The sequence below is a fragment of the Meriones unguiculatus genome, chromosome 5 (genome assembly GCF_030254825.1).
Source record: "Meriones unguiculatus strain TT.TT164.6M chromosome 5, Bangor_MerUng_6.1, whole genome shotgun sequence".
NCBI classification, from domain to species: Eukaryota; Metazoa; Chordata; class Mammalia; order Rodentia; family Muridae; genus Meriones; species Meriones unguiculatus.
Window position 1 is genome coordinate 48,350,688 of NC_083353.1, and position 10,738 is coordinate 48,361,425.

At 40.2% G+C, this 10,738-nt stretch overlaps 1 protein-coding gene across 1 annotated transcript; it reads left to right on the plus strand.

Moving 5' to 3' along the window:
- Window positions 1-9,556: 9,556 nt before the first annotated feature.
- Window positions 9,557-10,501, plus strand: LOC132654037 (vomeronasal type-1 receptor 54-like). Its single transcript, XM_060383328.1, has one exon. It carries the CDS (start codon window positions 9,557-9,559, stop codon window positions 10,499-10,501), a length of 945 nt encoding a protein of 314 aa, XP_060239311.1.
- Window positions 10,502-10,738: the final 237 nt, after the last annotated feature.

The window sequence follows — 10,738 nt, forward strand, 5'->3', positions numbered from 1 at the left end:
TGCGACATATAGAATGCAGAGCCCCTCCCACACACTCAAGGGTTCAACATCAGCCATCACTGTGTCTCTCGAGACACATGTCCACGCACACTTACACACACACACACACACACACACACACACGAGCACGCACACATGCACACGCCTGCATTTGCCCCGTTTGCGCCTGCGTACTTTTCTCCCACAGGTACAGCTAGTCCTCAGCACACGCTGAGGACACAGGACCTCTCTCAGCTTCCTGAAGAACTCTCCAGATGACAGAGAGAGACAGTACCAGTATGATCTGCAGAATCCAAAAACAAACAGGGAAGGTTTCAGATAAGCCAATGGCCAGGGGTAGGCGAAAGAACACTTCCAACATACATCAGGACATCATGACTTCACCAGCAAACCCCAAAATCGATGGATACACCAATTCATCAGAAGCACAGGATAATGACTTTAAAGCCATGCTTACCCAATTATTTGAGGCTCAAAAGGAGGAAACTTTCAAAGAGTTGGCCAGTCAATTGGAGGTAAAGAAAGAAGAAATAGACAAAATCCTTAAAGAAACACAGGCAAACATAGCCAAACAAACAGAGGCACAAGTAGAGATAAAATTAGTGGCATATATAAAGGAAATGAACAAAGAAATACAGACCATCGTAGAGAGACAGGAATCCAAATTCAAACAGATGAAAAAATGATACAAGGCATGAAAACAGAATTAGAATCAATAAAGAAAACACAAAATGAAAAAACCCTTGTGCTGGAGAACTTGGAGAAAGATCAGGAACCACAAAAGTAAGCATCACCAACAGAATACAAGAGATGGAAGAAAGAATCTCTGGAGCTGAAGACACACTTGCAGAAATTGATACTTCTCTCAAAGAAAAAGTAAAATCAGAAAAGTTCCAATCACAAAATATCCAAGAAATCAAGGACGCTATGAAAAGACAAACTCTAAGAATAATAGGAACTGATGAAAAAGAAGACTCCAGGCTCCAAGGTCCAGAAAATATTTTCAAGAAAATCATAGAAGAAAATTTTCCCAACTTAAATAAAGAGATGTCCATAAATATACAAGAGGCCTACAGAACACCAAATAGACTAGACCAGAAAAGAAACACATCACGTCACATCATAGTCAAAACACTAAATCTACAGAACAAAGAAAAGATATTAAAAGCAGCAAGGGAAAAAGGCCAAGTAACATATGAAGGTAGACCTATCAGAATCACACCGGACTTCTCATCAGAAACTATGAAAGCCAGAAGGGTCTGGGCAAGTATGATGGAGACTCTAAGAGATCACAAATGTCAACCCAGACTACTATACCCTCAAAGCTTTCAATCAATATAGATGGAGAAAACAAAATATTCCATGACAAAACTAAATTTATACAATATCTACACAGCAAACCAACCCTACAGAAGATACTTGAAGAAAAACTCCAATCCAACGAAAACAACTTCACCCAAGAAAACAGGGCATACCGATAATATCCCAACAAAAATGAAAAGAAAACAACCAATGAAACAGGGTAAGATCACCGACTCCATTACAAAAGGAACTACCATGCATTGGTCACTATTATCTATCAATATCAATGGACTCAACTCACCAATAAAAAGACACAGGCTAACAGAATGGTTACAGAAACAGGATCCAACATTCTGTTGAATCCAAGAAACACACCTCTGCAATAAAGATAAACCCTACCTCAGAGTAAAGGGCTGGAAAAATGTTTTTCAAGCAAATGGTTCCAGAAAACAAGCTGGAGTAGCCATCCTAATATCTAATAAAATAGACTTTCATCCAAAGTTAATAAAAAAGATAAGGAGGGCCACTATATTCTCATCAAAGAAAAAATCCACCAAGAGGACATCACAATCTTGAATATCTATGCCCCAAATACAAGAGCACCTACATTCGTAAATGAAACATTATTAAAGCATAAATCATACATTGATCCTAATACCTTAATAGTGGGAGACTTCAACACCCCACTCTCATCAAGGGACAGATCAACTAGACAGACAACAAATAGGGAAATAAGAGCACTCACAGAATCCCTAAATCAAATGGACCTAATAGACGTCTACAGATTTTTTCACCCAAACTCAAAAGAGTACACCTTCTTTTCAGCACCACATGGAACCTTCTCCAAAATAGACCATATAGTGGGTCACAAAGCAAGCCTCAACAGATACAAAAGGATTGAAATAATCCCTTGTATACTATCTGACCACCATGGACTAAAGCTGGACATCAACAACAACAGAAACAACAAAAAGCCGACACGAACATGGAAACTGAACAACTCACTACTCAATGAGAGCTGGGTTAAGGAAGAAATAAAGAAAGAAATTAAAGTCTTCCTAGAATTCAATGAAAATGAAGGCACAACATACCCAAATTTATGGGACACATTGAAAGCAGTGCTCAGAGGAAAATTTATAGCACTAAGTGCCTGCAAGAAGGAATTCGTAACATCACATACAAACAAATTAATGGCCCAACTGAAAACACTAGGAAAAAAAGAAGCAGATACACCCAAGAGTAGCAGACAGCTGGAAATAATCAAACTCAGGGCTGAAATCAATCCATTAGAAACAAATAAAACTATTCAAAGAATCAATGAAACAAGAAGCTAGTTCTTTGAGAAAATCAACAAGATAGACAAACCCTTAGCCAAACTTACTAAAAAGCAGAGAGAAACTATCTAAATCAGCAAAATTAGAAATGAAAATGGGGACATAACTACAGACACTGAGGAAATCCAAACAATTATTAGGTCATACTACAAAAGCCTATATGCCACAAAATTTGAAAATCTAAATGAATGGATAATTTTCTCGACAGATTCCATCTACCAAAATTAAGTCAAGATCAGGTAGAAAGACTGAATAGCCCTATATATCCCAAGGAAATTGAAGCAGTCATTAACAGTTTCCTGTCCAAAAAAAGCCCTGGGCCAGATGGCTTCGGCGGAGAATTCTACAAGACCTTCAAAGAAGTGCTAACACCAATTCTCCTCAAACTAGTCCACAAAATAGAAACAGAAGGAACACTACCAAACTCATTCTAAGAAGCCACAGTCACCTTGTTATCTAAACCACACAAAGATCCAACAAAAAGGGAACTTCAGACTTATCTCTCTTATGAACATTGAGGCAAAAATACTCAATAAAATACTTGCAAACTGAATCCAAGAACACATCAAAGATATCATCCACCACAACCAAGTAGAATTCATCCCAGGCATGCAAGGGTGGTTCAACATACGGAAATCCATCAATGTAATCCACCACATAAACAAACTGAAGGAGAAAAGCCACATGATCATCTCCTTAGATGCCGATAAAGCATTTGACAAAGTCCAACACCCATTCATGTTTAAAGTCTTGGAGAGATCAGGGATACAAGGCACATACCTAAAGATAGTAAAGGCAATATACAGCAAGCCTATAGCCAACATCAAACTCAATGGAGAGAAACTTAAATCAATCCCACTGAAATCAGGGACAAGACAAGGCTGCCCATTGTCTCCATATCTCTTCAACATAGTTCTTGAAGTCCTAGCCAGAGTAATAAGACAACTGAAGGAGATCAAGGGGATACAAACCTGAAAGGAAGAGGTCAAAGTGTCACTATTTGCAGATGATATGATAGTATACATGAGCTACCCCAAAAATTCAACCAGAGAATCCTTCAGCTGATAAACACCTTCAGCAAAGTGGCAGGATACAAAATCAACTCAAAAAAATCAGAAGCCCTCCTGTATACCAAAGAGAAAAAGGCTGAGAAAGAAATTAGGGAAACAACACCCTTCACAATAGCCACTAATAACATAAAGTATCTAGGTATAACTCTAACCAAGCAAGTGAAAGACCTGTTTGAGAAAAACTTCGAGTCTCTGAAGAAAAAAATCGAAGAAGATATTAGAAGATGGAAAGATCTCCCATGCTCATGGATTGGTAGGATTAACATTGTGAAAATAACCATCCTGCCAAAAGCAATCTACAGATTCAATGTAATTCCCATCAAAATACCAACTCAATTCTTTTCAGACCTTGAAAAAAAGATTGTCAGCTTCATATGGAGAAACAAAAAACCCAGAATCTCCAAAATGATCCTGTACAACAACAGATCATCTGGAGGTATCTCCATCCCCGATCTCAAGCTGTACTACAGGGCAACAGTAATAAAAACTGCATGGTATTGGCATAGAAACAGAAAGGATAGATGGAACCGCATAGAAGACCCAGAAATAAACCCACACACCTATGAATACTCGACATTTGACAAAGAAGCCAAATCCATCCAGTGGAGAAAAGACAGCATCTCCATCAAATGGTGCTAGACCAACTGGATATCTACGTGCAGAAAAATGAAAATAGAGCCATATTTATCACCCCGCACAAAACTAAAGTTGAAGTGGATCAAGGACCTCAACATAAAACCAGATACTCTAAATCAGTTGGGAAAAAAGTGGGGAACAGCCTAGAACTCATTGGGACAGGAGACAACTTCCTGAACAGAACACCAACAGCACAGGCTCTAAGAGCAACAATCAATAAATGGGACCTCATGAAACTGAAAAGCTTCTGTAAAACAAAAGACACTGTCATCAAAACAAAACGACTGCCTACAGATTGGGAAAGAATCTTCACCAACCCTTTATCTGACAGAGGGCTAATATCCAGTATATATAAAGAACTAAAGAAGCAGAAAAGCAATAAACCAAGTAATCCAATTAAAAAATGGGGAACGGAGCTAAACAGAGAATTTTCGGAAGAGGAACATCGACTGGCAGAGAAACACTTAAAGAAATGCTCAACCTCATTAGCCATTAGGGAAATGCAAATCGAAACAACCCTGAGATTTCACCTTACACCCATGAGAATGGCCAAGATCAAAAACTCAAGTGACAAAACATGCTGGAAAAGTTGTGGAGAAAGGGAAACCCTCCTCCACTGCTGGTGGGAATGTAACCTTGTACAACCACTTTAGAAATCCATCTGGTGTTTTCTCAGACAAATAGGAATAGCACTTCCTCAAAATCCAGCCGTACCACTCCTAGGCATATATCCAAAAGAGGCTCAAGTACACAATAAGGACATTTGCTCAACCATGTTTGTAGCAGCTTTATTTGTAATAGCCAGAATCTGGAAACAACCCAGATGTCCATCAATGGAGGAATAGATACAGAAATTGTGGTATTTTTACACAATGGAATACTACTCAGCAATCAAAAGGAGGAAATCATGAAATTTGCAGGCAAATGGTAGGATCTAGAAAAGATCATTCTGAGTGAAGTATCCCAGAAGGAGAAAGACAAACATGGCATATACTCACTTATATAGACCTATAAGATATGATAAACATAAAGAAAACTACACACCTAAAGAAGATAATCAAGAAAGCAGACACGGGCAAAGATGATCAATCCTCATTTAGAAAGACAAATGGGATGTGCATTGAACAGATAACAGGGGTTTACCGCAAAAGGCATCTGAAAGACTCTACCTAGCAGTGTTTCAAAGCAGACACTAAGACTCACAACCAAACCCTCGGCAGAGTGCTGGGAATCATATGAAAGAAGGGGAGTTAGTATGATATGGAAAGGATAGGAGCTCTACAAGGACCAAATATATCCAGTTATAAGGTCTTTTCTGAGACTGACTCTCAACCAAGGACCTTCTATGGATATAACCTACAACTTCTGCTCGGATGTGGCCCGTGGTAGCTCAGTAACCAAGTAGTTTTCTAAAGTAAGGGTAACAAGGACTATTTCTAACAGGATCTCAAGAGCAGGCTCTTTGACCTCCCCACACCCCCAGGGAAGGAGCAGTTCTGTTAGGCCCCAGAGGAGGACTTTGCAGCCAGCCCTGAAGATACCCGATAAAACAGGGTCAAATGAAGGGGGAGGAGGTCCTTTCCTATCAGTGGACTTGGAAAGGGGCAGGGAGGAGACCAAGGAGGGAGTGTGGGGTTGGGGAGGGAATGAGGGAGTGGGATACAGCTGGGATACAGAGTTAATAAAATGTAACCAATAAGAAAAATAAAATTAAAAATAAAAGTATGAGCAAGTCATTACGGATTATGGATGGGAGGTAGCCTGGGATGGGGCTGTGAGGAAAAGGTAGTTTAGAGGGTAAATATCTGCCTGTCCTTTGTGAAATAGGACTGTTATAAAATCTATCAGGTGTCTGTGTCTTTTATTGATTGTGATACAGGTCAGGTGTACTGCCGTGATAATTATAGGATAATAATAAACATTATTAGACCGTACAGTTAAAATAACAGCAAGAAGATAGGGCTGTCATAAACTTTCTGATCCCTTTCTCAGGTCTGGCAGGGGGACTCTAAGTGTGTGCTCAGCCCTCCCCAGATGGCTGTTATCCAGGACAGAGTGAGTGAGATCAACAGGCAGGGAAGATCCCCCCTGGGATGCCACATTTCCATGCTCCCCTACAGGAACCTGTCACCTTCCACAAGCATTAAAATTGCAGGCTGTAGAGATGCATTAAATTCTCCCTCAGCCTAACCTGTGCAGGATCTCCTCAGGCGCACAGTCCTCCCGTGCTATGTCCATCTGGGTAAGTGCTCTGCACCCAGGGCAGAATCAGAAGGTGGTAGGGACCCAGGCAGTCTGTGGGAGGAGAAGCCCTGGGCTACTGGCTGTGGGAAGTTTTCAGCATGTGCAGAGGAGACACTGAGCTCTGACAGCCCCTCAGCACATGGGACTGTGCCCTGCCCGGACAACAAGAATACTTTTCCTCTTAGGATATTTCCTGCAACTCCTAAAATTAGTTAATTTTTTCTTTGGAAACATCATTGTTTCATATTTACATTTTGTTTTAATTAAGCAACTCACAGTGAAGAACTACATGAATTATCCTTATATGTAGAATATTTTAGTGGTTTAATTTGTGTACCTATTATAAAAATTGATGTTTTTAATTTCATATCTTCATTAAATCCTTTTACTTTTCTTATATTCTTACCTGAAACAAAACTATTTGTGATGTAAGTCACTCTGTATTTTGAGTAATTAAAAGTAATTCCAGTGTGTTTGGAAGGAAATCTCCTTACTGTATCACTATCTAGTAGAGAACATCGCCTACTCAGTTTCAGGAATTTCACGCAAATGCTCTTGGCTCGTGGTGCACTACACAGTAAAACACGTCCTCTGAGAGGACGTCCTTGAGGAGGCGCTGGAATGCTAGAAATTTTATACACAGTGGATACATGGCAGTTTCCCCTGCTGTTGCCTAAAGAGCCAGGATCCAAACCCCAAGAGCTTGAGAGGAACAAAAGTGAGAACCTTGAGAGCACAGGGGACTGTGTTCTGCATGGGCAACAAGAAGAGTTTTCCTCTTAGGATGTTTCCTAAAACTCCTGAAAGTTGGCTTCTCCTTTTTCTCCTTCTCTTCTTGCCTATTCCGTTTTGTTTCTGACATCTGATGAAATTGACATTGGGTAATCAAACGGATCTATTATATAAAGAGCATGGTAATGCAATGGGAATCACTCAGTAAAATGTATTTACAGCTCTGCTGGTACATAGAACTCAGCATATTAATCTTGTAGAAGTTTCACCTTTCCTAATGACTCTTTGCCATTCTATTTTAGAAAATCTCAATTTAAATTTTTTAGGTTATTTTGTTATGTGTGTTACACTTTTTGGGTGTTTGTTTTGTTTGATTTTGCTGTGTCTATATATTTGTATTGCATGCATGCCTGCTGCCTGAGGACCTCAGGAGTTTTTGGAACCCCTGAACCTAGAGTTGCAGATGGTTTTGAGCTGCCATGGGAGAGGTGAGAACTGTACCTGGGGCCTCTGTCAAAGCAGCAGGTTCTCTCCACACCCAGCACCTATGTTTACAGTCTTTAACTGGCCATCCACCTTAGCTCTCATTTTTTAAAGTTACTTTTCATCTTATGTATTTTGTGGAATGGGGTAGGATGTGTATGTCACAGGACACATCTCAGGGTCAGAGGACCACTCTTTGGAATTGGTTCTTCCCTTCTAGAATGTAACTCATCATGACTGGAGGGCAGCACTTCTGAACACTGAGGCTCCCTCATTTCTCCTGCTCTGAGCATTTACTTAGCTGGTGCATCGGGTTTTGTAACTCAGGCACTTTTACTTTCCCCTCATATCTCACATTACATATAAAATGAAACCATCTTATACCCTTGATATTCAAATGATAATTATTTCTTTACTATTTGACTTCATTTTTATATTATTGCATAATTTAGGATTATGATACTTGAATTAAACTAAATACTTGCATTGCATGAGAAAGAACTTTCAAGAAGACCCTTCATCAAATCTTCTGATGTATATCTGAGGCTTTGGTCACCTGAGTCTGAGAAGCATCACTGCTTCCTCAAGGAGGTATGAAATCCTACACACCTGTGCAGCCCATCATTTAGGATGAGTTGGTTAATTCTTCTTTCATTAAAACCTCACAATGGGAATGGCCCTCAATCTATTGTAATTATAATTCTTAATAATTGTTTGCTTTCAAATGTGGAAAGAGACAAAACTTAGACCACATTCCTGGCAGCTTCTGATAACTGATCACTTCTCATGTAGGATTTTGTTCTGCTGTGACATCAAAACATATTTCAGATGCAGTTACAATGTGAGATTCACAAAGAAGGCCTAAAATGCTACCAGGATGCTTTGGAAAGGATTGCTTGGGTAGTCTATTGTGTTCATACATACTCTTCTCTGTTTGGGGCTGGGAGAAACCAAACAGATGTTTTTAAAACTGTATTAACTATCCCAAGTCACAAACATAAGGAACCTTCACCAAAGAGTTCGCCCTGTGCAGGGAACACCATGTTTGGTATGTAGACTTCATCTCCTTACAAATCTCCCTGACACAGGCACACAGATGTCATATGTTCTAACGCTGTAGCTCAGCCCCAGACTGCTCAGGGTCACACACAGGATATGGCAGGAGTGAGTATTATGTAAAGAAGTCTGGATTCAGAGTTTCCACTCCTAAGGCTCCCTGCAGATCCACATGACTAGCACAAAGTCTGACGTAAATGAGCAGAAGAAAGAGACTGGAATAAAATGACTCTGGGCCTGTTTAAGACAAGGGCACAGCTTCATCTGAGGATCTTATTTCTACTTTCTTGCAATCCTCATTGAACTTCACCAAAACCTGCAGAGCTGCTCTGTGTCTGGCAATCAACATGATGCAGATGAAAGACAAGTAAGACATTGCTTTTGCCTCAGGAAACCTCAAATAGGAAACAGTAGGAAAAGAAATATTTTCTTGACACATGACAATTGTAATGTGGGAGAAAGCTTCTATCTGGATGGGGCATATAAGTGTCAGAACAATGGAGAGAGTGGGCATCCCTTCTGGGCACTTTGAGATGAAGGCAATCTTAAGGGGTATAAGGCAGAGCTGTGAAATAAACATCTTTCTAAGGAGAGTGGAGCTGCCATTGTCTGCAGCTGATGATCAAGGCTAGACTGGTGATAAGGAATCTTCTTGCTGTTCTCCCCTCACAATTGCTACCTGCTTCTTTCAGCCTTAAAATGAACAAAATCAACAAACTGTCAGGTAACACCAAGGTAAGAAACACCATTTATGCTGGAGCTGGGATTGGGCTCTCAGGCAACAGCTTCCTTCTTCTCTTCCACATCCTCATGTTTATTCGTGGGCAGAGGCCCAGACTCACTGATCTGCCCATCAGTCTCTTGGCCCTAATCCACATACTGATGCTGCTAGTCGTGAGTTTAGTAGCTTCAGACATTTTTATGCCAGGGAAGAGATGGAGTGACTCCACATGCAAATTTGTTATGTTCTTGTACAGGTCTTTTAGGAGCCTCTCTCTTTGTGCCACTAGCCTGCTCAGCATCCTCCAGGCCATCACCCTCAGTCCCAGAAGTTCCCGTCTAGCAAAATTCAAATGTAAATCTCCACAGCACATGCTAGGTTGCCTTCTTTTCCTGAGTATCTTTTATTCATCCATTAGCAGTCCCCTTATAACATACATAACTGCAACGCCTAATCTGACTTCATCTGGTTTTACATACCTCAGTCAATCTTGCTGTATTGTGCCCATGAGCTACTCTGTCCATCACACATTTTTTATATTGTTGACCTCCAGGGATGTCATCTTTGTAGGTCTTATGACCCTCTCCAGTGGGTACATGGTGATTTTCCTATGCAGACATAAGAACCAGTCCCAGCTTCTCCACAGTGCCAGCCTTTCCCTCAGACCATCTGCAGAACAAAGAGCCACACGGACCATCCTGTGCCTCATGAGTTTCTTTATGGTGATGTACACCTTGGACAGCGTCATCTCCTACCTAAGAAGTATAGATGATGATCTGATTTTGTTTTGTGTCCATATTCTCACAGTCCATGGCTATGCCACAGTCAGCCCATTTTTGGTTCTCAGTACTGAAAAGCACATAAGTAACATTTTTAGATCCATTGTATGGAAGGATGTTAAACATCATATTACTCAGGTATAGGTAAGATTCCTTAAGATAAGCCAGTATTCTGGCATTAGAGCTATGAATTGTAATGTAGTTTACATGAGCTTCAGGTTAAATGAAATTACAGAGTTGTCTTTTTGTTGTTGTTAAACCTATTTCTTATGAGATGTGTGGATGCTACACATAAAAGACAAACCACATGCCAGATACATGAGTCTTTTGTACTTCCCAGTGTGTCTTTTGGGGAGACATAAAGTGACTGTCTTGTTAGGG

What these genes read in the sequence shown, in the direction of transcription:
- LOC132654037 (XM_060383328.1), top strand. Translation starts at nt 9,557, where the DNA reads ATGAACAAAATCAACAAACTGTCAGGTAACACCAAGGTAAGAAACACC.